The following is a 26,738-nucleotide window of genomic DNA, read 5'->3' as shown; positions in this document are numbered from 1 at the left end:
TCAGTAAGGGTTTCAGGAGGCAGCTACTCTTTACCTTGCCTGCTACAGGCAGATACACAAAGCTTTAGAAGGATCAAGGAGATTCAAATTCTTCCCCAGCTCAAGTTTTAGTACATTGTTTATTGCAGTTCCACTGTGGCAACCTAAAAAGTCTGTGGCCTGTTACCGACTGCCAAAATAAAGCTGCTTCAGGTCTCTTTGGAGGGATGCTGTTTAAATGATGCATGCATCCTAAGAATCCGGAAACTGCACCAAAGCTGCACTCCAGTGCTTAGGAATGGAGTGTGGCTTTGGCACGACCTCTGGACTCTTAGGACCCATGCATCATTTAAATAGCATACCTCCAAAGAGACCCGAAGCAGCTTTATTTTGGCAGTCTGTAACAGGCCTGTATTTCCCCAGCCCACCTTCACTATCCTCCCAATGCACACTGTTAAATTTTTTCCAGATACTGCTAAAAACCTTCCAACTAGGCAGAGGACAAGGAAGAAACGGTGGGGGCTGGATAACTATAGAGAGACTTGCTTTTTTTTTTTTAAAAAAAAAAGGACCTTCTTTGTCAGATGCTTTGGCTGCATCTACAATGCAGAATTAATGCAGTTTGACACCGCTTTAACTGCCATGATTTAATGCTATGGAATTCTGGGATTTCTAGCTTTGTGGGATATTTTGCTTCCTCTGCTAGAGAGCTTTGGTGTCATGGCAAACTATAAATCCCAGGATTGTACAGGATGGAGCCATGACAGTTAAAGGGATGTCAAAGTGTCTGCAGTGTGCCAGCAGCAGCCTTTGTTAACCAATTTGAAGGTTTTAAAAGTTCTTTATATAGTTTTATTTTTATCATTTTAATGTGTTTTAGTATTTTTAATGGTTTTAATAAATACTGTTTTTAAGTGCTTATCTTTTAAATTGTAATTTATCTTTTAAATTGCATGTTATTCTCTTAATGAGTTGATACTAGTTGAATGCTCATTTTTGTTCGTTTTTAATTGTATTGCGGTTGTTTTTCATTAATTTGAAAGCCGGTTTGGCTGCATCCGCACTCCAGAAATAGCCACTTTGATACCACTTTAATTGCCATGGCTCAATGCTATGGAATTCTCGGAACTGCAGTTTGTTGGGGCACCAGAGCTCTCTGTCAGAGAAAGCTAAATGACTTACAAAACTACAGTTCCCAGACTTCTTCAATCCTATCATTGAGCCAGGCCAGTTAAAGTGATGTCAAACTGGATTAAGTCAACAGTGCAGATACAGCTTTTGTCTCCCAATTTTGTGTGTGTGTGTGTGTGTGTGTGTGTGTGTATGCAATAATAATAATAATTAAATAGCTCTGGACTACAGCTCCCAGAATCCCCAGCCAACCAAGCCTTTTGGGGGATTCTGGGAACTGTAGTTCCCAGGCTCTGCTAAATATGTATCGACAAGAGAAGACTTTTTTGTAGCTCAGAGAAGAGCTACAAAGTTTCCTAGCACTTCCCTCCAACATCAGGAGAGGAGGGCAGGAAAGCAAATGAAACTGGGTCCAAAACACACTGCAGAAATAATCCAGGTTGAGACCGCTTTAACTGCCCTGTGGCTCCATGCTAGGGACTTTGGGGGGTTTTGTCAGAGAGAGAGAGAGATCTGATGCCTCAATAAACTACACTTCCCAGGATTCCCAGGGCAGTTAAAGGGATCTCCAAGGGGATGATTCCTGCAGTGTGTTTTCTGGGCCATGGTTCCTTAACCAGGACTACCTTAAAGGGAAGGAAGGTTCCTCCTCTTGTCCCTTTGCCCTGACCTCGTCATGGAGTCCAAATGCTAAGCAAGAACTAGGTGCAGAGAGAAAGAGAGAGAGAGAGAGAGAGAGAGAGAGAGAGAGAGAGAGAGAATGGAGAAGTAGCGCCATCCTGCGGATTCCACTGGGTTCCTCCTTCTCTCTCTTCCAGAAGGTGCAAAGCAACAAGGCAAGCAAGGAGAGGCTCCCATGGAAAGAGGAAGGAGGAGTTGCATTGAGAAGCAGAGCAGGAAGCCAGCCTGGCCAGGAAGCTGTGACTGAGAGAGTAAGTCCACTGGACACAAGAGGAAACATTGTGTCTCTATCCATTGACAGGGAAAGGAAATGCAAGGCTGCATCCGCACTGCAGAAAGAAGCCGGGTTGATACCACTCTGGTCCAAATCACCATTGTGCACTTCCTAAAACAAATCCTGGGATTTGGAGTTTGGCCAGGTCTTCTTTACTCTTCTCTGCTCAAGAGTGTAGATGCCTCCCAAAACTACAAATCCCAGTGTCTTGTAGGATGGAACCATGGCCCTTAAAGTGGTGTCAAACTCACATAACTAACATCCACAGGACAGATCCACCGTCTTTTTAGTCTGGCTTTTGTAAGAATTGCACAACTTTTGTATACAGGCAGCCTTTTTAAAAATCACGACAGGGTAGCTTTTATGTGGGGTATGTGTTTTAGATTATGTTTTTAAAGAGTATTGGGATTAAATTTAGTGTACAGTAACAAATCAGAGGCTGTAAAGATAAATAGGATAACATAATAATATTAGAAATATTTGTTGTTTGCCACTCGATGTTATTTTACTATCCAGTTTTTGTTTGTTCATTCCCAGAATTCAGCTCTGGTCCAAAACACACTGCAGAAATAGTCCAGTTTGAGACAGCTTTAACTGCCCTGGCTGAGTGCTAGGGAATCCTGGGAATTGTAGTTTGTTGGGGCCCCGGAGCTTTCTGACAGAGAAGGCCACGTGTCTCACAAAACTACAGTTTCCAAAATTCCCTAGCATTGAGCCAGGCCAGTTAAAGTGGTCTCAAACTGGATTATTTCTGCAGTGTGTTTTGGACCTCAGTTGCTTTTTTTTTCTATTATGAAGAAGGCTATGAAGACATCTCCCTTCAAACTGGCTTTCTAAATTATTCTAGTATATACTGATTATTATGATGGATGTAATGGTTCATCTTTGTTTTTAGAAATGTTTGTTAGCCGCCTTGAACTGTTTGCAGTTTTTTATTGGAAAGGCAGGATCTTTAAAAATGAATAAATAAAATATTTTATTTTTTGATTTCCACTGCTTGCAGGAAGAAATAGAGTCCAAGTAGCTTCTTAAGGAAAAGTCAAGTCTCAAAGAACAGAGATGGATGGGTGGCAAGGAAGCAACAGCTCCATGAGCAACAATGCAACTGATCTAGCCATTGGTTTTACCTCTTCAGGAATAGCTGTCCTCCTGTTTGGAACAAACTTTGTGCCAGTTAAGAAATTTGACACTGGTGATGGTAATTATTTGCGGTTGCTATTCCTTTTACAGATAGAGTTCATGTCGTGATAGAGTTCATGTTTCTGAGTAGCCACAAAAAAGGGTGGAAAGGAGAGGGGAGATGACAGAATCTAACAGTACCTTTAATTTATTTTATAAATCATTAATTTAATTTATTTATTTAAGACTAATTTATAATTTAGCATGAGCTTTTGTGGATATCAGTCCACTTTCTCAGATGCCTTGATGAAGTGGTATTAAAGGCACAGGTTTTGAAGCATAATAGGATACAGAAAGGTGCAAAATTTGACCCTGGCCATAAATCTTAAGAGTTGCATGATATCCAATTCTCATGACTTATACATTAATATATGTAGTGGCCCTGAAACCATTATCTTTGTTCATACATATGATAATGTATTGGAACTTGTAGATATACCTCAATCCATCTGTTTGTTTTTTTTCCTAATTTCTTTTAAGCCAGAAATTCCTGAAATGGCTTCACATGGCACAGAAAGTCTATATCAGTAACAAGAAATGTAATAGTACTTGTTTCCATTTCAACCCAATACAATGCCCCTTGACATTTTAGTAATTTAAGACAAAACAATTTTTAAAATGTATTTAAATTTTATACTGAATTAAAAATTGGGTCTGAACTTCATTTTCCCAGTGATTTTCAAATATTCCATGACTTCACGGGTTCTCAGCTAATTGCTACAAGAAGCTTACCTGCCACAAAATCTCAGGACTCTACAACACCTATTAAAAGTAAATGAGAATCTGTAACTACTTTAATATTATCTACTATGTTTAATGTTTCTTGCATTTATTTCTATTCTAGGAATGTTCTTCCAATGGATTCTCTGTGCTGCGATCTGGATAGTATCTCTCATTGTAAACCTCATTCAAAATAGCCCTCGATTTTGGCCTCTTGCTATGGTTGGGGGCTTTTTGTGGGCTACAGGTAACGTTGAATAAATCTTACTTTTTTCAGATTTAAAATACATACACATACGTTTCTACATACCATTTGAAAATTACAAGAATGCTGTAATTCAATTGCTAAATGTGAGACAGATATAAGTAGAGATATGAAAACCTGGAAGGGAAAGATGAGTTTGTTCTCTTCCCCCCCCCCCCCCAACCCGGTCTTTCCCTGCAAAAACTGAGTAGGATTCCTAATTTTTCCACCACTTTTTGTGGCCCTTCACATCACTAACTGTAAGACATGCATTTCAAATACTACATCCTATTCCCGTGTCTAGCAGTTTGTGTAATTCAGCTTGATAAAGTATTTAATGACTGGAATCCTTAGAGTTATTGCAAAGAAAGAAACAGCACTGAAAACATTATCTCTCCAAGGATAGTTGCAATCTTTTACTAGTTTTTTAAAAACTTTGTAAATGCCATTTTTTTGAGTATTTTGGCGTTTGTGATACACCTAAGTTGCACTTGGATGTTAAGTTTAACTGTTTGGTAAAAGACTAACAGGTGTACCTGTAATTTATTCTGAGTAATGGAACTATTTTAAATGTGCTGAGATCAGCTAGGGTGCAGTAGTTGTAATAACATGGGAAGAGGGTTTTGCTGGGACCTATTACATGTTGAAAGAACACATGTTGGCTGGAGAAGCATACCCACTATGTTTGAACGGTTCCTGTGTCTACTGGTGTGTGAAAGTGGAGCTCCAATAGAGAGAGAAAGTAAACCTGGTTGGCCTGTATCTGCCCCCACACTGATACATTTATGTGCCCAAAGTGCCTATTTTCACTTTTTAAAAAAGACACAGTGCAGGGATGTCATTCACCTGCACAGTCTCAGAACCCCTTTAACCCCTAAGGATTAATTGTTATTCTTCGGGCCATATGAATTGTAATCAAGAGCCCTAAATATTAATATCATAGCTAGCATTATTGCTATAATGTTGTAGTTGTAAATACTGCATTAAAAATCAACGGCTTTTGCTGTTCCTTTTGTCCTGCGCAGGTAACATAACAGTCGTTCCTATTGTTAAAACCATTGGTTTAGGCCTTGGTCTCTTAATCTGGGCTTCTTTTAACCTGCTAACTGGCTGGGCCACCTCAAGGTAAACACAATGCACTCAAGCATTTACTGCTGTATGTCTTTGTAACATTTTCTTGAAGGATTGTCCCAACTAGGCAAATGTTCTTGGCAATAACATTCTTCTCCCATCCCTCTCCAATATAACATATATGTTTTTAATACTTGTGAGAAAGAATATATGATCCCACTTAGAATCCAGAAACATTTGGCCAGTACCTAAAGGTTTAATTGCCACCACAGAAGAAGTTCTATGGATCCAAACAAGACAGGATGACCCTTCTCCCTTCTTCAACCCCTGTTCTTGGCAGTCTCCTACAAGAGTGGCTGGGTGGTTATCTAGCAAGGGTTTCAGCATGAGAGGGGATGCTGTGGAGAGGGTCTCAAGATCCCAACTTTACTGTGAGCATCATATGGGATTTACACCTTTACCCAGATACTTCTGACCTGTGCACTTATTGATTTATGGGTCCTTTAGCTGCAGACTTCTGAAATGAAAGAAAAGGATACTAGTGAGGTCCATTCACATTAAAAATATGAGACCGAGGTTGCGTCCGAACTGCAGAAATAATCCATAGTTTGACACTATTTTAACTGCCATGGCCCAATGCTATAGAATTCTGGGAATTGTAGATTTGTGAGACATTTAGTCTTCTCTGTCAGAGAGCTCTGGTGCCACAAAAACTACTGTTCCAAAAATTTCACAGCATTAAGACGTAGTAGTTAAAGTGCTGTCAATCTGGATTATTACTGTAATGCAGATGCAGCCTACCTAATAGGTTAAATTTACAGGTAATTGTGATATACTTTATTAATGTTGTGTATGAGAACAGTTGTTAACACTTTTGTAACATCAAAGAGTGGCCTCAAACACAGAACAATAATTTCAACACAGTATGATAAGATAAGTAGGTAGCCAATTGCCTCCTGCATAGTATATGGGATCCAGACATTTTTGCTTGCAGAAATACATTTATATTTTCTACCCAGCCTTTCATCATGTACCAGATTTAATCAAACTTCAGTACTGTGTCAGTGAGAAAATTCTGTGTTCTTTCCCTAGTGGTCCTCCAGGTATTGTTCAACTCTACCTCCTTCTGTTGTCTTTTAAATGTTTTTGGATTTTTATCTTCTTATCAGTCACATATAGTATGGCCAGTGATCAGGCAAGATGAGAGTTGTGGTCTAACAACACTCTCATCATGCCTGATTACTGGCACACCTAGCTTACTGATTTCATTGTGGTTGTTTTGAATGCCATAGTCAGCGTATTTGTGATTAACCATATTGGTTAATCCACTTGTCCTCTTTTCTTCTTATATTTTGAAATTTTTAAAATAATAGAGTTCTGGATTTTGATTCACAGGTTTGGCTGGTTTGGAATTGACCCAGAAATAGTTGCAAAGCCTGTCTTAAACTACATTGGAGCTGGACTGTCAGTGCTCAGGTATTTAAAAAAAACAAAAAAAACCCACCCACTAGCTTTGTTTTTATAACTATGGTGCGTTACAGACCGCCCGTTTCCCCGCCGGATTGGGGCCTCAGTTGCCACAGCGGCAGCCTCTGAGGCCCCAATCCGCCGCTTTCCAGGCTGCAGGGAAGCGGCAAAAGGCCGCTTCCCCACAGCCTGGAAAGGGGTGTGGTTGGGGCTTCATGCCCCAAGGACACCCGACGGCATCAGGGACGTGGAGAAAGGGGCCGTTCAGCCCCTTTCTCATTTGCATCGCTGGCGCAGCTGTGTAGAGGCTGCGCCAGCAATGCAAATCGTGGAAGGAGCTCCGAAACGGAGCTCCTTCCGGGGCCGTGGAAAGGGCGCCCCAGGTGCCCTCGCGCGGCCCCACTACATCACTTCCACACCGCCCCGTTTGGAGGCGGTGCAGCTGTGACGTAGTCATGGCGGCCCCCATGTGGAACGGGTGCCACCATTTTGTATGTCCTGGGGACGTATTTGGGTTAGGTGCGTGCGTAAGGCACGCACTTTCCCTAACCCTAGTACATCCCCAAGACGCACTTTACGCCCGTGCGGAACGGGCCCAAGATATTTCAGATTTAAAAACATCACTAAGGTGAATACATTTAGAAACAAGTGAAACAAAGTGAATATCATATTCTTTTGAGATCAAGCCTAAATGTGTGTCTCTTAAGGCTGCAGTCCTAAACACACTGGGAAGTTAGTCTCATTAGCACAGTGGGCTATAAACATGCATAGGTCTGCACTGTTTTTAATTTGATGTTAATGACTTAAGTCAAATTGTTAGGCCTAAAAAGTATAAATATATTGAATCACTGGAATTTACATCTCATTGATACCAGTAATCTATAATCTATTTCAGTAAAGGTCATCATTAAAATTGTACTACTTTAAGTCATTTGCAGAATTGTATAAAAACATAGACCAAGGCCAACCATGCTAGTCAGTTGTGACAATGCACAACAGAACATTGTGCAAGCTGTTCTGTTGTGCAATAGGGGCTCCTGTTACATACTGGGACACATAGCACCTCAAGACATGTTGTGCATAGGGACTATTGTCCAGTGCTCATGCTGCTGGCTCTGTTTGGGCAATGGTCCTAATGATAGCTATATCTCTGCTCCCTTCCTGGGAATACGAATGTTCTGCAATGTTCTACAATTCAATTTTACATGATTGTAAGTCAGTTCATGATAATGTAACTTCTCAACAGCATGCTTGCCATAATTTTTATGATTGCTAGCCCCAATCAGAGTGGACCTACTGAATCAATAAACCTTACACCAGGATTAGTTTGTTAATATTTTGTTGATTTAGTGAGTCTACTCTAGTTGATACTAACAACTGGATTTAGGCCAGCGTTTGAGAACCAAGAGGCCTCCACACCATCCTAGATATTAAAGAATAAAATCTTGCAAATGGGAAAATAGTTTTTAAAAAAGCTCACAATAAATAAAATAGGATTGGTTAAACTATGTATTGATATTTATGGGTATAAAACTCATCATGAATTTCGTGTTTCATATTGTTTCCTCTGCAGCACCATCCTATTTCTTTTTATAAGAACTGATGTTCAGAGCTCACCACCATCAGAAAACACTCCATTATTAAGGGACCACGTAAGTTTCATCTTCATATTATAAATATATGTTTCTGTACTGACAGAAAGGCTTTAACATTATTCAGATCACTGGCATTCTAATGGGGGAGCCATAAGGACCTAGCTTTCCTTTCTGTCTGCTTCATGTAAGTTTCTTCAGGAATCTAAGCCCTTTCATGTTACACAAAGTGTGAAAGGCACAGTGCCCATTTCACATTACACAATTATAGCACTATGATTCCACTTTATCTGCCATGGTTCCATCCTGTAGAATCCGGGGCTGACAATTTAGGGCGTGGCATTTAGTATTCTCAGCCAGAGAGAATGACAAATCCCAGGATGCCATAGGAAGTTGTCACAGCAGTTAAAGTGCAATCATAGTGCTGTAACTGAGTAGTGTAGAAGGGCCCTTGAAGTGATCTTCAATTCACTTCAGGTATGGAGGAGATACATCTCCATCATGACTGGTAGCTCTTGATAGCCAATGAATTCAGGTTTGGATATTTTCAGCAACCTTTTCAGAAATCTTAGACTCAATAGGTTTCATTTTCATCAACAGCAAATCAACTCTTCTGAATGTGGAGCAGAAAACAGGAGTGATGCATCATGGGTGGACAGTCTTTCTCCATTGGGAAAGAGAGTAATGTATGTTCTCCATGTGGTTCTGGTGAATTTTTCTACCTGCCCTCCGCCCCTTATTTCTTGTGACATCCATTCAGTTATTAGTTCCCTAAGGCAGCTGAGATATAAAACCTGTAACTAACCCATTTACAGTGTGAGCACTTTGACATCTCTTGCAGGAAGCCATTTCTAGGAAGCCATCAGCATTTTTCAAATGTTGCCATGGTTTCTGTGACTGTGAATGTTGTAACTCAAGACATGATAATGAATTGGCCATCTCTTTCTCTTTCTTTTTTATGTAAGAGGCTGCTCCCTGGCTGTGATGGCTGGAATATTGTATGGTTCTAGTTTTGTGCCTGTACTTTACATCAAGGACCATGGCAGAAGGAACAGAACAGCCTATACAGGAGCCAGCCAGTTTGGTAAAGACCCATGAATACTTCTAAAAAGTAATTTCAAGAGAGAAACCCATGTTAGTCCATTTCGGGATTTTAAAAAGGAGTGTTGTGGCATCTTAAAAACCAATGGAAATACTGTACCATAGTTCTAGTGTAACTCAATCAGGTATGGTAGACATGGGCAACTGTGAAAGACTAGGATGCAATAGCCTCTAGGAAACCGTGGAGGGCTGCACCTGCTCCTGCAAATAACATTCACATTTTTTTTTACCCCCAAACACCCTCTATGGAACATGGGAGCATGTTTGTAGGCCTTCCTGGGCCCTTAGAGGGCATTTTTGGGGCAAAACATGTGTGCAAATGCCTTCTGCACCCGCAGATATAATTTTCAGGCATGTTAGAGAAAAGGACTCCTGGGGGGGGGGGTCACAAAAATGGCCTGTTGCCTGCATGTAGCCTATGGGCTGCATTTTGCCCACCCCGTATAGGTACATTGATGATGTTTACACTCATGCAAACTGAGCAAAGCATCTGATTCAGTAAAAACAGGGGCAGACGGAAGACTCTTTTCTTGGGCTTTCTCCAGTGATGCCCTCCTGTGTTTCTTAAATTATTTTGCACACACCTCAATCTTTTCTTTCAGATTTAGATTATGTCTTTGCACACTTCAGTGGCATCTTCCTTACAAGTACTGTTTACTTTTTGATCTACTGCGCAGCAATGAAAAATAGTCCTAAAGTTTATCCTGAAGCCATAATCCCAGGTACAATTCTGATATATGTCAACTTTTGTTTTAATTGCAAGTTCATCTCAAATATACTTTATTTAGTTGCTCTTAGAAGAATGCATAATGTGGCTGGGATATGATACTGTGTGCCTTCAAGGCATTTCTGACTTATAGTGACCCTAAGGTGAACCTATCACAGGGGTTTCTTGGCAAGATTTCTTCAGGAGGGGGTTTGCCTTTGCCTTCCTTGAAGGCTGAAAATGTGTGACTTGCCCACGGTCATCCAGTGGGTTTTCATTCGAATCCTGTTTTCCAGAGTTGTAGTCCAACACTCAAACCACTGCACCACATTGGAGTATATCGTTCTTAGATTTTTTTTTTTTTAATGAGAATTAAAAGTATGCTGCACTGCACAAAATGGTTAAAAGTGACTGCAAACCAAGGCACCATGGGAGCTATTAATATTATTTAGTTCAAGTGTATAAGCAAGAAAAGTGTTATGAATGGAAGGTTATGTCTCATTAGCTAATTTAACATGGTATATGTTCATATTTTCAAGGATATGTACTTCTGCTTCCTAGTAAGAGCAGGTGTGGCTTTTTCTATTGTAGCTTGCCTCTTGTAAAGATCACAGTTAGATAATATATTTGAAGTGCTTTGAATACTAAAAGAGCTATATAAACATTGGCCAGGATCTTATAGTAAACATGCAGCCACAATATCTTAGCTACACTCTAAGTCCTAATGTGAGCCATGAAACTCACATTAAAAGCCATTAAACCATTGAGAACAATGGAAGCTAAAATTCCTCTTTATTCAAGGGATAATCGCGGGCTAATTGCAAAGTCGCACGATGTTATGTGATAATCTTTGCATTATTGCGCAGTATTGACAGGAGCATACCACTATACTCCCATCTTTTTTGTCAATGTGATAATCTCCATAGTCACACCATGGGTTCATCTAACCCAGTGTTGTCAGTTCTGACTGACAGCAGCCCTTTAGGGTTTCAAGCCTAAGCCACTGGGCAACCCTGATAACCTGCTATCCATGTATTAGTCCGGCTTGGACATATTCAGCTACCAAAAAATCATACCAACCTCAATGTGTTCAGGGTGATACTGTGAAAGTAAAACCCATTTATGTCAGTGGGTTTTCCTTCCTCTTACATTGGTGAGTTCAGTCTGGATATGTCAATCTTCCCTTGCATAGTATAAAGTATGAAGTATAACACTTTGTGCATGTGTTTCTGCATCCTTGGGTCGTAGCAAGTGTGTTTACCCTCAAGGTAGCACAGTCATATCTATGAATATAAGAATGAATCAAACCAAATGTTTATGTAAGCCAGTATTCTGGCCAGTCAATTGCCTGTGGAAGTCCATAAGCAGAATAAGAATCAATTGCTTCCAGTATTGAAGGTAGTATATAGCCATCATGACTAGCAGACACTGATGCAGTTCACCACCCATCCATTGGTCAGTGGCAGAACATAAGCTTCATTTCCCCCTTCCAGCAGAACTAAATTAGTGGAGCATGCTGCCTTTTGTGAACTGTTTACGTAGTCCTGTAGTGTTGAATTCCACAAATGCAGAATTTGTCTATGTAGGGTGAACAGTGGAGCTCAAACTTTGTTCTTCCAGATATTTTGGAATTCCACTCAAAGTGGTCAGGGATTCTGGGACCAAGTTTGTGAAACCCTGCAATGTGCTGAACTCTGTGGTCCATGTTTGACCAAAAATATGGTATCCCAGTCTTTGTTAAAACCAATATATTCAGCTAGCTCCTGTTTGAATGGATATTTATGTGGGCTGGATTTGCTTGCATGTTTGTTTCCTACATAGTCTGTGTAGTATAATTCCTCTGAATGTATTCTCTAAGTGTTAGTTTAACCAAAATGACACTATCCACTCACAAGAAGGAGATAGCAACAGGCTCAGGGAAACATCAGTTTTCAGTGGGGGGAAATACAAGAGAGCAGATAGCTTCTCTGTAGCTGGAGATGGGAAGGATATTATAGAGAGGTCATCAAAGTCCAGCTCTAGGACAAAAATATGCTTGGGAGGGGAAAACAAAATGTTGTCTTGTGGGAGTAGGCATGGCTTGTTGACTGATTCTAAACAGGAGTAGTCAGTATTGCAATTGTTCTGATTCCATTTGGATTAAATAGATTAATGTTATTTTTAATTGGTTGTCAGGTTTTGTTTCTGGTGTAATGTGGGGAATCGCAAATTGCTGCTGGTTCATTGCAAATCGTTACCTCAGTGCTGTGGTCAGCTTTCCAATAATCACTGCAGTAAGTTATAACAAAATCAATCTGTTCATAAATGAGAAATGGGGAGCATGGGTTTTGTGGCCGCAAGCAGAGCATGGAAAAGTTTCTTTTAGGCCTCTTTTATTTTCATACCAGGCAGGGCTTAATTTTCTTTCTATACTACAACTACCTTTTGGTTGGTGATCATGATGGCTGAGCCTCACTATAGAAATAAAGCCGTTTGACACCACTTTAACTGCCATGACTCTGTCCTAAAGAACTTGGGGATTTGTAGTTTGCTGAGGCACCTGGAACACAAGGGCCACTGTGGTGGAGAGTAATTTAACTGACTGAGATGGTACAAGCAGCCTTGAGAGGTATATATCTGTCAGTCTATTCTAGACAATACATATTAGGTTCTTTCTTTCTTTCTTTCTTTCTTTCTTTCTTTCTTTTTGAAGGAGCATGTGCAATTTCATTTTGCAAGCATTACATTTAATTGTAGCTTGCACATATAGAGACTAGCAGAGCGGGTCCTTTTTTGTGTGTCCTGGGGCAAAGATCCTCACATCTGCCCACACAAATATATTACTCCAGAAGGAGCAGAACTGAACTGGTGATAGAGCAGTGCCCTCTGCAGTACATGGTAGCCACTTCTGAATCCTGGAGAGGCCATGTGACACACACAACTCTGTCTTTCAGTAACATCAGTGATAATAAGTGTGCATTAGTAAAAAGGACTCCTTCTGCTGCCCTCTAGCATTTGCTGCTTGAGGCTGATACCTCACCCTGCCACCTGTAGGACTGGTCCTACTAATGACTCCAGTTATGAAAATAAGGTGGCATGTGGTCAGATTCCATATAATGGGGTAGGAGGATCTCAACATGAGGACACACTGGGAACCTAAATAAGAAAGGAGGAAGGCAACTTCATCCAGCAATTTCCCCCCTTCCCCTCCAAATCATTTGTAGGGTGTGAGCGCAGCAAAGGATTCAGCCCAGAGCCAGAGGTGAGACTTCTGAGCCTAAATCTCTTTGAACAACTACAGTGTGGGGGACACAAGAGCCACTGTGGTGGAGAGCAATTTAAGAACTGCTATGCTGAGGGAAATCATTTCCTGCCCTGCATGAAGCAGATACCAGTTGTGGAGCTGGGGTGGAGGTATAAAAAGTCTTGTCTTCCCCACATAGATGCACTTACATAGTTCACAGTGACAGTTAATGTTGAGTCTGTCCTATCAACATATCTGGTACAGTAATTTTTAATTAATTTCAGAAGTGCAGAGATTAGTATCCTTCATCACGCGTATCTTGTCCTCTCACAGACAAAGGAAACTGGAGGTGCTTTGGGGCTTTTTTTTGCAGATGCCATTTAGATCAAAGCTAGCAACTGCAAAACTTCCCAATAAATATTCTGACTATGGGACAGCAGGGTATTAAAAGATGTCCTACTGTCCAACAGCCAGAATATTCATTGGGATGTTTTGTAGGTCAGTTACAGCAATAAGTGTCTGAGATATGCAGTAAAATGGTTTATGCTTGAGGAGCTAAAATTGGATGCATATATTATTGGAGGGGATAGGAATTTATTATAGGAAACTGATAACTATAAAATACAACTACAGTATTACTCATCTTTCTGAAAGTTCCTTGTTTGTCAGTTCCACTGGAGGGTCCCACATTATTTTGCGGAATGTGCATAGATAGTCATGTAGGAAACTTGGTGTAAGATATAGGTTGTGAATGGCTTTCTGTAATTTCTGTCAGTTGCCTAGACAAAAGCCAAAGTTTCTCACCCTTGGTCAGAACTTTTTGTAGGACTGACCTATATCCTTTCTTCCTCCTGTTTGACTAGTGAGCAATAATATAATGCACACTCAGGAGAATACCGCACTGCGTTCTCAGAACGTTCTGAGAACCCGATGAGAACGGAACACATTTAAGAATACTGCACATATGTGTTCCAATCGGGTTCTCAGAACGTTCTAAATGTGTTCTACATGTGTTCCAGGAGGGGACAGATTAAATGTGTTCCCAGCGAGCTGTAACGTGATGAGAACATTCCAACAGAGGTCTGTGCGGTATTCTTATCTGTTGTCAAATCCGTTCTCTCATTCCTCCGTCTCCTGATTGGCTGAAAGAATGACAGGCAGGGAGGCAGGCAGGCAGGCAGGCAAGGGACTGCAGTGAGGGAAGGTGTGGGGGGGGGGGAAAGAAGGAGGGAGGGAAGGGAGGAAAGTTGGGACAAGGGAGAGAAGAGGAAAGGAGGGAAAGAGAGAGAAAGAGAGAGGGAAAGAGGGGACCAGGGCAGAGAGCAAGAGGGAGAGGGTCTAGCTCTTTGCTATGGAATTCTGGGAGTTTGCTTGCTTTTGTGTGGTGCTCCAAACAGAGGAGTTTTTGTGGGTTCCCTGTTTGAGGGAAGGAGGAGAAGGTCCTGGGCATCCCTGCCATCCCTGCCTCCTGCAGGCTGCCAGCACAGGAGCCCCGCTGGACATGACACCAGAGCGCCCCCCCCCCCCCCACAGAAGCAGCCAGACCCTCTCCCTCTTGCTCTCTGCAAAAAGAATGACAGGCAGGGAGGCGAGGGACTGCAGTGAGGAAAGGTGTGTGTGTGTGTGCGTGCGTGTGTGTGTGTGTGTGAGGGGGGAAAGAAGGAGGGAGGGAAGGGAGGAAAGTTGGGACAAGGGAGAGAAGAGGAAAGGAGGGAAAGAGAGAGAAAGAGAGAGGGAAAGAGGGGACCAGGACAGAGTGCAAGAGGGAGAGGGTCTGGCTGCTTCTGCGGGGGGCCTCTGGTGTCATGTCCAGCAGGGCTCCTGTGCTGGCAGCCTGCAGGAGGCAGGGATGGCAGGGATGCTCAGGACTTTCTCCTCCTTCCCTCAAAGAGGGAACTCACAAAAGCTCCTCTGTTTGGAGCACCACACAAAAGCAAGCAAACTCCCAGAATTCCATAGCAAAGAGCCAGACCCTCTCCCTCCTGCTCTCTGCCCTGGTCCCCTCTTTCCCTCTCTCTTTCTCTCTCTTTCCCTCCTTTTCTCTTCTCTCCCTTGTCCCAACTTCCCTCCCTTCCCTCCCTCCTTCTTTCCCCCTCACACACACTCACACACACACACACACACACACACACACATAAACACACACACACACCTTCCCTCAGTGCAGTCGCTCGCCTGCCTGCCTCCCTGCCTGTCATTCTTTCAGCCAATCAGGAAACGGAGGAATGAGAGAATGGATTTCTCTCGGCTCTGTGGAAAATGTTCTGGGAACGGTTTCAAGAAAAAGGAAGCGCTGTGCGGTAAAATGCGTTCCAATCATGTTCTGATCATGTTCCAGTTTACTCAATGCGGTAATATCCGTTCCAGGAATGTTCTCATCACATTACGATGCAGAACGTTCTGAGAACGATATGCGATAATCTCCTCAGACATTACTGAATGCAAGAATAAATTGAAGTGAGGCAATTAAACCCCAAGACAAGCCTCATGAACAAATGATCTGGTTAATATTCATTGTCTGTTAAACGTGTTCTTTTAGGGTCCTGGCTTCATAGCTGCAATGTGGGGAGTGCTGGTGTTTAAAGAAATAAAGGTAAGGGCTTTAACATCCTGAACATACATCTCTCATCATACCCATGTCTACATCTAAAGAAAAGTGTCAGAGGGTGAAAGCATTGGTCAACTGAGTTGCACACTTTACCCATGCTTTTGTTAGTGTCAGAAGCCATGCCTATGTTTCTTCCATCCTCACATACAAAATGTATGAGTTCAGATTTGAATGTTCCAGAGTTGTACAGGAAAAGGACTCTCTTGTACTTCCTGTTCCCCCACTTATTTTGAATTTCCAAAGCTTTAGATGGAAATCATATTAAAACTCACAGTGACTGCTTCCTACAGGGAACAGAAACACAAGAGGAAGGACAATTTGGGATAAAGAAGCAATGATGGAGGAGAGGATGAGCTTAACCCTTCAGCTGACATTTTTCCTTTACCATCTCCAGATAGTCTGCCAGCCACTAGATGCCAGTGGCATATTTTCTAGGGAAAACATTCAACCTTACAATAGGGTAAGGAGTTGGAGAAGGAAGAGTTGTAGTGACAAAGTACTGGAAATGAAAAAGGTTAACCATCTCCTTATCATCTATGGCACTGTCTTTAAAACTTATTTTTCCCCATGTAGAATGATACATGTGTGTATTGCATAGTTTTGTCCCTTATTTCTGAATAAATTGTTTCAGACAGTTAGTCCACTTTCACCACACATCTTATGCATTTACTCGCCTTGTCTGGCATGTACTGTGTTTAGTTAAGTAAACGTATTTGTGAATGTGGGGACAAAGCACACAAAATAAAACAATAAATTTTAAGCAATTATGAAAGTGTGCTATAGTGCACAGAGCATGTAAGTTTACAGTAGTGTGTATACAAATGATGGTTGCATGGAGAAGAAACTGTTTTGATTGATACAACCATCAGTTTTCTTAAGGAAAAGAAAGGAAAGTAGAAAGTAGATAAGGTACGTTTTTAACTTCTTTCAAAAAACAACTGAATGGGTCAAGCACTGAACAACTGGAGTAGAGTTCCATAACTATGGGGACACCCACATCAAGAGGCCATATCTCTTGTGCTTAACCAGATTTAATTGACTTTAGTACAGTGGTGCCTCGGGTTACGAAATTAATTCGTTCCGCTGTCAATTTCGTAACCCGAAAGGCTTTCGCAAGCCGAATTCCCATAGGCGCTAATGGGGAAAAGCCGCGATTTGGTGTGAAATCGCGCCGAAAAGCACCAAAAGTTTTTTCGTAACCCGAAAAAACTTTCGTAACCCGGAACAATGTTTTCCAATGGGATTTTTTCGTATCCCGAAAATTTCGTAACCTGGGTATTTCGTATCCTGAGGTACCACTGTAGTAGGCACACAAGTAGGACCACTGCAGGAAAATTGAGAGAATGGGCAGAATCATGCAAGTGAAAACAGTCCATAAACTAACCCCGTCCTAAATTCTCTTAGGTCCTTAGAGAATAACACCAGCTCTGGTCTGCAACAAAAATGATGTTCCACGTTGGCACATTCTTGCCCTTACTAGCATCCAAGTGGACACACCAATAGATGTTTCAAAGCCTTTTGCATAACCAATGATACCTAAAATACAGTATGATTGTCAGTGGCTCTTTCACATTCACATTTATAGCACTATGATCCCACTTTAATTGTGATGGCAACATCGTATAGACTCCTGGGATTTACAGTTTATAAAGGGGGTCTAGAATTCTGTGCCAGACTGCTCTAGGGCCTCACCAAAAAGCAAATCCCAGGATTCTGTAGGTTGTTGCAGTGGCACTTAAAGTGCAATCATGATGCTATAACTGTATAGTGTGAAAAGGCCCTAACTTAAAGGTAACTAGCATATGAGTAATTGAGTCAGGGCTGCAATTTTATATCTGCAGCAGTATATTTGTGTTACCCTATTTTATTCTCAGAACAACCCAGTTAGGTAGGCAAGGCCATGACTGGTTCAAAATCAAGATCTTTCTGGCTGATGTGGGGTTAGAACCCAGAAGCTACAGACTAAATTAACATGCTGATCCATTCAGTTCATTTAGCTAACTAGATGCATGTTTCAATGTGCTAGATATACAGTAGCTGGATATTAATTTTCAAATAAAGCATATACTGATAACTATGCATTTGTACCAGTCTGCTGATCTCCAGTGTGCTGCAGATAACCCAATGCCATGTTATATTTCTTGAATCTGTTTTATTTTTCTTCCTTGACTTTCCCCTTCCATCCCTTTTTATGTTTCTGCAGGGACTGAAAAATTATTTGTTGCTTATGGTAGCATTTTGTGTCATTTTGGCTGGGTCACTTTCAACAGCTTTTTCTAAAGTCTGAAGATAACATTGCTTGAACCAGCAGATGGCACCACTAGTTAAGAAATTTAAGACCTTCAGGATCACCACATCTATTAATTTCCTTGGGTCACTAATACCATCACTCTAACTGGAGAGACAGAAAACTTAAACTCCATAAATCAGAGACTGTTTGTGCTAAATGCAAAACATTCTTCATATTTTCCACATTCTGGAAAGGGAAAGGAAAGCTTGCTGGGTTCAGATGATTACGAACTGAAATCAGTGTTGGGGCTTTTAATGATCTCATAACGTTTTGTCTTGTGGTTGTTGCTAATTTGGGAAGCTGAAGTATAAAAATAAGAGTTCAATACCATGTACATGTTAAGCACGAATCAGGGGAAATAATTTTAGTATTGGGCATTCTGTCTATTTCTCAGTGGTTAGATAGCCAGGGTGGCAGGACCAACCCTACCATTAGTCAGAGTCTTCTCTTGCAGCATATTTTGAGCATCACAAAAGAGCAGCACATTATTGATAATCTGAGGGTGGGTAGAGGTGCTTAAAGGATTTGCTGCTTCATGAGCCAAATTAACTTGCCTGACTTTGGGCTTGGATGTATTTTGACTGGGAGGAGGTGCAATTCACTGCCCTGCCTCAAGCAGCAAATTGTCTTAGGCCACTACAGGCCTGCAAGCGGAGCATAATGGGGATGGGAATCTATTGCTAAACTTCTGGGCAACTGGCAGATAGGTGAGCAAAGATTTCTTATTCCTAATTGTCTACTAAATTGCACTAAAATGTATTTACCTCACTTTAAAATAAAGTTTCTGAACAAAAAGAACACGTTTTGGAGAGGTACATTTTGAGAGCCAGCATGATGTAGTGGTTTGAGCACTGGACTACAAGCCTGGAGATCAGGGTTCGATTCCCTGCTCAGCCATGGGAACCCACTGGGTGTCCATAGGTGAGTCATAAATCGGAAATGACCTGAAGGCACACAACAACAAGAAGATTTTGGTATGAAAAGACCTATAAGCATGGTTCTGTTACAGATCACAAACCTTTGGAATGAGCAAATGCTCAGAGATGTCATTTGTTTGCAAAAGGGGCACCTAACTCCCATCAGTGTATCTTTTAGGGATCTGCCAATACCCTAATTAAAACTTTTTAGGGATCTAAAAACCTGATCTTTTTGTGAGCTAAAAGTATTTCAACATGGTAAGCATGCCTCCTATGTTTCCACAAGACCAGTCATTCCTTGGACCTTCACACCTTGCTGGTAGCTCATCATTCAGCAACAGATCTCATAATGCCTTTCAGCCAAGATGTGGATTGCTTGCATTGAAATTGTGGATTGAAGTGCTTCTAGTTCAGCAGGGATCAGAGCCAGGGGGATTATGTATATGAAAGCTGTGCCTGCTATGCCAGCTAATGGGAGAGCTATATTTACTTGAGTATCAGTCCTGTGAATGTGCACCTTATACTCAGCTTCTTTATTTGTAAACCTTCACAATTTTGGGCCAAGATATTTGCTTTCTCCCATAGCAGCCTGCCTGCACTATGAGGTATCAGCACTGCCAAGGTGTTGGTTAGGTCTTTTCTGTGGTGGCCCTGCTTCTCCAACTCTGGTGTCAGCTTTCACTTCCGGACTATCAAGACTTTCTTCAAGGAAAGCTCCAAAGGTCCATCTGTGGAGGCCCACCTTTTTTCTGTTTCCTTAGTTTATGGTCTGCTTGGGGTTTCTTACCCCATAATTTCTTGTTTTTACTTAATGTTTCTTAAATATTTACTTACTGACTTTTATTTTGTATGGTTTGTAAATAAATAAATGTAAGTATTTCCAAATGCCTTCTGTTACCTCCTTCCAATGAAAACTGGGTGAACAGCACTCTGTCTTTGAAACTTTCCACTTCTCAGAATTGGGGATACACACCAATAACTGTGTCAGTTGTAGTGATTGGGTTATTGCCATTTTGTTCCATCCTTTTTTAGAAACCTTTGGTCTGATTCAAACCTGTGCATGCATCACCCGTAGACATGAAAGGAACAAAGTGTGTGGATTCTTCTGGTTTGTGACCTTGTGAGATAGCAAGGATACAGTGGTGCCATTTCAGACACTGTTACATGCCTCTTGTGATGGAAACACATAGAAATTCAGTATTGGCCCAAATCAAATGGCAAAACTCTGCAGCCCAATACATTAAACTTGCCTACTTCAAGGGTCAAAGTATGCAGATGTTGTTAACAAAAGTGATGATAGAACCCAGCTAGCCCATACATATTGTTAGTGATTCTATAGAGTCAGAAATTCAAGGATGAGGAACAGCTTTTAGGATTCCACAGCCATTTTGTGGCCATTTTGTGAATTCTGTGAGTTGTCATCCAAAAACATGATGCTTCCAAATTCTGATTCTATAGTGGTTAGAAGATATAGGCTTCCCCACTTTCAGAAGGCTTTTTAAAAGCTTTGAGAGTGGGTCTGTTGTTTATTCCTGTGGTTTGAGTACTGGTCTTATGGCTTTTTCTTGGTCACCATATCTGGTGTTTAGATAGATGAACCAGATGGCTACTGATCTGCTGCTGGCATTGCCTCAAATGACCTAATTATCTCACCATGCCCTGTGTGCTGAACATGGACAGTTTGTTTTAAAACCATAGCACATCCTTGGAACATAACATCTCAGCTAGATGCAGACTCAATTTACGTTCCAGAAATCTATACCAGAACACTGTCTCCTGTCAATGCTTCATCCAAAGCTTGTCATTTAAACAGATTCCCTTGATGATAACAGATTTGCTGCCGATTCTCCACATTAAAAATATATTAGAAATACTATATTTTGACTTGCATTCTAGGCAAAGGCAATGTGTGATGTTACATAATATCTTCAGTGCTTTTAATTTAACAATCTACAAGTAGCCATTTAATCTAACGTAATCTACAATTTCCATGCTTTTTAGAACATGAATGAGCCTATGAGAGGCCTAACTGATCCTCTAAAGTGAGGAGCTTCAAAGCCTTGCATTTCCATATATTGGAACTTATCCTTATATGGTAATTTCCATTCTTATCCAGGTATTTTCCCTTTCTCAATTTTTAAATCCTATATTTGATTTTTCCCCCATCAGATAATTGGCTATGAGTGTAACAAAAATATTCTAATCGTTGCCCTCTTCCACATCTTAATCTAAATAATTAAACCATCCAGTCTTAACAAATCGCTTGTCCTCCTTTCTCAGGACATACATTGATTCTTTAATGTAAAGAAGCTGTTTTTGTGACTCCCTGGGTATTTATAATAGCTTCTGCAGGCATTTTATCTGTCTCAGTTTGACTCTTCCTGGCCCTTAGCAACTCCTTCCTCTGAAGCTGGTCTGCCTGGCTTTCCGTAACAGGGTGTGTGTGTTTCAAGGCAGCTCCAGTCACAAGACACCTATTATGTGTGTTTGAGAGGCTTAAGGCATCCCCTAAACTGTTTTTGAATCCCTGTTTAAGTGCACGATGGTGCTTTGCTCTTACAAAAAAAATGTGGCAGCTGCCAGCCACACTTCTGAGATTAGCCAGAGCACTGCATCACAATATATTGTGAAGGACTGTATGCAGCCAGCAGCAAGCAGGGTTTTGAGTGACACAGGATCTCTGTTTAAAATAGAAAGAAAGCAGGGAAGGGGGGATTCCTCCAGCCACCTTGTATAGCTCAGGCAACTTTTTCCTGCTCCAGAATTAGTAATAATCAATAAATGTTACTCATTGTACCCCCATTGTATAGAGACACTTCTATGGTGTCTCTATACAATTAAAAGCTTCCATTCATTATTTGTAACAAAGGTCTGCTTTCCAAGTAATCTGAGTACATGACACAATGAATTTGTATAAAATACAGCCAGTTAACAAATCAAGATACCAAATTTGTCTGGATTGTTAACTATAATTTCCATGCAACCATAGGTTTGCCTCTTGTCAGAGGTGTATCAACTTGAGGTTCATTCATTTTAAGTGCTTTCTTAAAAGTGCATTCATATAGGCACTGAGCCTAGTATTTAGGAAGAAACAGGGTGATCAAATATGATGCAAACAGCTTTCCCTGGTCCAGCTCACACATTGAACTAGGTGGACTCCTGCTCAGTAAAGTGGGTCCATATGATAATGCCTACATATGTATTTTCTCAGATCTTGCAGAAGGTGGCCTGCAGCCCTTGCTGTAAGCCCCCCCCCCCCAGCTCCAATCCCAGTGTACATTAGTTGGAGACACAACTCCATCTCCTCAGCCACTGAGCTCATTCCAGGTGGAAATTTTCTCTTTCTCTCTCTCCTCTGTGCTCAAAATCAAGCAGAACAGGCCTAGGCACATCCCCAAAACTAGTAACTGGTCAGAGGAATGAAACTGCACCTTACTGCCTCCCCAGCTGTTGCTGCATGCCAAGGAAAACAGCTGGGATGAGGGAGCAGTCTCTGCCACCTCAGTCATTGTAAATATGCTGGCAGAGGTTTACAATCCGACACGGTGATGCCAGATCTCAGCCAGCTATGTGGCTATTGCCAGCTTCTCTGCAACTATGCTGGCACAGTCTCACACTGCAACAGGATGATGTAGGATCTCAGCCATTGTGAAGTTCACAAGTACCTGGTTGGATGCTTTTAATAAGAAGAAAGGATGAAGAAACTTTGTAACTGTATGACTGTATAGCATACACACACCAGAGAGAGAGAGAGAGAACCCTAAAAGCTATAAATTTGATTCTGTAACTTCAGGTCACAGGACATTCTGCTAATCATAGATATGAAATATTATATGCAGATATACCACAGGACCAGGCCAGAGGCAGCAAATGGCTCCGCTGTTTTTGGGAGGTGAATTCACAAAAGGTATTATTATTATTATTATTATTATTATTATTATTATTTTCTTATATCGCACTTTTCGACCAATATAGGAGTTCCCCTATCTGAACCCTATTGTCAAAACAAGTTAAGCACCTTGGATAATTCATATAAAATCCTGAGCAGTATCTTCAAAATATGGATTTACTGAACCAATGAAGCCACGAGGCACCTCTGGACCAAGTCCTATAAATTACAAAACTAACCTTGGACAAAGGATGGGGTTGATTTCTACCAACCCCATTTCCTGCAGAGTTGATTGATATGATTTTAGTATGGTGTTACAGAAGTATTATTTTAATAACAATGATAATAATAAAATGTATTTCTATACCGCTTTTCCGCAGTGATCAAAGCGGTGTACATAGTAAGTAAGTAATTTTAAGCCACGAAGTGCCATATAGCACTACAGGAGACTAACCTTTACATGGAAACTTATGAAACTATGATAGCCTCTCCAGAATTTTTTTCTTTACATATTATTATTATAGATTATAATAATATTTATATTATTATATAAAGGATCCCTGGTGGCACAGTGGTTAAATGACATTACTGCAGCCACAAGGTTGTGAGTTCGATCCCAGGCAGGGCTCCAAGGTCCACTCAGCCTTCCATCCTTTCATAGGTCAGAAAAATGAGCACCCAGCTTCTTGGAGGCAATTGGATTATGCATTGTAAACTGCTTAGTTCACTGATAAGCAGTATAGAAATGTACTTTATACTGCTATTGCTAAAAATATATTCATCAGGTTTTCCTCATATGGAAAGGAACTACTAAGGTTTTTCCCCAAAATGGGTGATCTATTCAATGAGAACATAACAAACTGACATTCAAGACTTTTAATGCAATGTTTTTGGATCTAAGTATCAGAAAGGAAGGAAGGAATTTTCAATTTATAGAAAAACATATGTTTATAACAAAGTAAGAAATGAAGTGTATCTTTTAATGTGAGCAAAGACCTCTGTTTGGCAAAGTCCTATTTGTTCTTTAGGCACTAAACAAATGATGAACAGATGGGACTGTGTCAAATCAAACGTAGAAAGAATTAATGAAATAGTTGTGGAGATGAAACACATATCCATAAAAAGAGATACTTGACAATCTACCATCGTTATAATTCCAGTCCTATGCATAGTTACCTTGGGAGTAATTTGCATTGAATATGCATGGATGTACTGTGATAATGCCACTGTGATAAGGCTGTGCTATCTAGTGGCTATGAAAATTACATCCAGTTAACAAGAGTTTAATTTACCATTTAGGGTGGCAGAAGGCTATGTAGGATTAGGGGGGAAAGTTTTTGCCAACCAAGCTTCCCCTGAGTTACAGAGAAGCTAAAACATCTGGAATTTTAAAGGTCAAGGTTTTAGTCCCTGGACCCATCGGGTCTCCCTCTCCTCTCAAGCGCTCTCTTATTCTAGGTGGGTGCTATCATAAGGAGGGCTGGTTGAGGTTTTCTTATCTTTGGAAAAACTGAAAACAGAATACCTACATCTGTGGTAAAGTAACAAAGTGGCAAAGGACCGTTTTATTCAGAGGCATCAGGTATTTTTGTTTTGTTCCTAGAGGGTTGTTAGTCCAAAGTATCTTTAAGTGTTACTTATTTTGCATAACTTCTTTACACCTTGGAGGAGTTTTGGCTATTCAGCAGACTGAGGTTTCATTCTTCCTCTAGGAGAGGGAAGGGTAATGTGGTGGGGTTTTTTTTTTTTCATTTGGTTTACTCATAATTCTTGTCTCCAACCTAGGAAAGAGGGAAAAGAAAGTCCTAGGAAGAGGAACCACATAGGTAGTGGGTAGAGCTGGGAGATCCATATTGGGCTAGCCCTTCTTTCTTTGGGTGCATCCAGACTGATTGACATATTGTCATATTGAGGAGGGAACAAGCTTGTTTTCTGCGGCTCCAGAAAACAGGCTCCGGAACAATGGATGCAAGCTCCAGGAAAAGAGATTCCACCTCAACATTAGAAGGAACTTCCTGACAGCAAGAGCTGTTCGACAGTGGAACAAACTCCCTCGGAGAGTGGTGGAGTCTCCCTCCTTGGAGGTCTTTAAGCAGAGGCTGGATGGCCATCTGATGGGGATGCTTTGATTGAGAGTTCCTGCATGGCAGAATGGGGTTGGACTGGATGTCACTTGTGGTCTCTTCCAACTCTGCGATTCTATGATTCTATTATTCTATGACAAGTTCCAGACTTTGTCCCTGTTCTTTCTGATTTTATACTGGATTCCCCTGACATGGGAACCTAATATAAAAAATCTCTCATGGTACTGGAAGCTGACAAAAATATTCTAGGATAAGCAAAACATTTATGGATCTCCAAAATAAAATAGAAAAGAACTGGAACAAAACTTGGGACTTCTCAATCAGTCTAAAATCTGCAGCCTAAGAAACAAAATCTCGAATGTTCTTGTCTTTTTAATCAATCTGGATGTGCCAGTAGTTATAGTAGTCCAGTGGTATCCCTGGACCAAAATAACCTTTCAAATGTTATGTATTCTCCAGTAAACTCCTGCTTTAGACTGTTGCAATGTAATAGTGGGATAGCAGTGCCTTAAATATGATGCAGAAACTGTATTTGGTCCAAAACAGGGCAGCCAACCTGCTATCTGAAACTGTTCAATATGATCTTGTTATGCCAATCCTTTGAAATCTGCAGTTGGCAGTCTATTCCAGAGTCCAATTTTATGGTTGTTGGATCACTGGATGAAGATCTTTTCATTTTCATCAGCATTTTAAGAACCTGGAGAGGAAGTCAGTGTACCTTTGTGTTGTTATCATGCTGCTGATGTTAATTTTGTTTTCTGTGGTAATAAAATATTGTATTGTCTTCTGCTGCTTTGCATCTTGGTTTTATATTCTGCTTATTCAGTCAGAATTATTATATCTTATAATTTAGCAAACTGTACACTTTACAATTGCAATCAATCATTCTTTCTCCCACTCATTCAATCAATCACACTAAAACGGTGAGGAGAAATAAAGAAAGAGAAGTACTTGGCTAATGGTCTTACTTCTACTGGCAGGTAAAATGGCACCATCTGGAGCATGTATTATTGCTTGAAACTCATCATCCTGCAGTCCCTGAACCACTTAGGTTTGTTTCATTAGTTCACTGGATGTTTGCCTGAACAAAAGATTTTTTTACTTCATATATCTTCATTTGAACTAAATTGATCAACAAAGAAAGATTCTGTAATTGTAGTAAGAAAGCAGCTAATATTTAATCATGGAAAGCAGAGATATGACATGAACTTCTTTTAACACTAATTAGTGTGAGTGGAGTGAATCATATGAACTGATAATTAAGCACATTAATGCATTAGGTAAGGCCATATATTGCAGCAGGTGTTACTTCAGCACTTAATATTGGTTAATTGACTTGCATTTAAGCTTCACAGGAAGAGTAGATTGATATATTTGGACTGGCTTTTCCAAATACCTTTCAATTGGTTCCTAATCTGATTAACCTAATTCAGAGAAGCCACTTCTGACTCACAAGAAGGTCCAGGAGATGGACTGAGAGACATCATGCACCAAGCACAAATGTTCTGAAAATCCTGTGGTCACAGGGAGCAGATATAACACAGATATATTCATGCGGTTATACTAACATTTTATATTGTAT

General features: G+C 40.7%; 1 protein-coding gene across 3 annotated transcripts; it reads left to right on the top strand.

Moving 5' to 3' along the window:
• The first annotated feature begins 1,871 nt into the window (after positions 1-1,871).
• On the top strand, positions 1,872-20,011 carry TMEM144 (transmembrane protein 144). Of its 3 annotated transcripts, none has more exons than XM_089525604.1 (12): positions 1,872-2,042; positions 3,069-3,263; positions 4,089-4,211; positions 5,234-5,333; positions 6,675-6,755; positions 8,320-8,398; positions 8,939-9,024; positions 9,304-9,422; positions 10,042-10,161; positions 12,321-12,418; positions 15,908-15,961; positions 18,180-20,011. In XM_089525604.1, exons 2-12 carry the CDS (start codon positions 3,125-3,127, stop codon positions 18,261-18,263), a joined length of 1,083 nt encoding a protein of 360 aa, XP_089381730.1. In that variant the 5' UTR covers positions 1,872-2,042; positions 3,069-3,124; the 3' UTR covers positions 18,264-20,011. The 3 variants fall into 3 exon arrangements, with proteins under 3 accessions (XP_089381730.1, XP_089381731.1, XP_089381732.1); XM_089525605.1 differs by lacking the exon at positions 18,180-20,011 and adding an exon at positions 16,856-16,953; XM_089525606.1 differs by lacking the exon at positions 12,321-12,418 and having other exon boundaries at positions 18,180-18,262.
• Positions 20,012-26,738: the final 6,727 nt, after the last annotated feature.

Source organism: Sceloporus occidentalis, unplaced genomic scaffold (assembly GCF_023333645.1).
Source record: "Sceloporus occidentalis isolate IW3139 unplaced genomic scaffold, rSceOcc1.0.p SCAF_5, whole genome shotgun sequence".
Lineage (NCBI taxonomy): Eukaryota > Metazoa > Chordata > Lepidosauria > Squamata > Phrynosomatidae > Sceloporus > Sceloporus occidentalis.
Note: the sequence above shows the minus strand (reverse complement) of the source record. Positions and strands in the feature narration are given on the sequence as shown.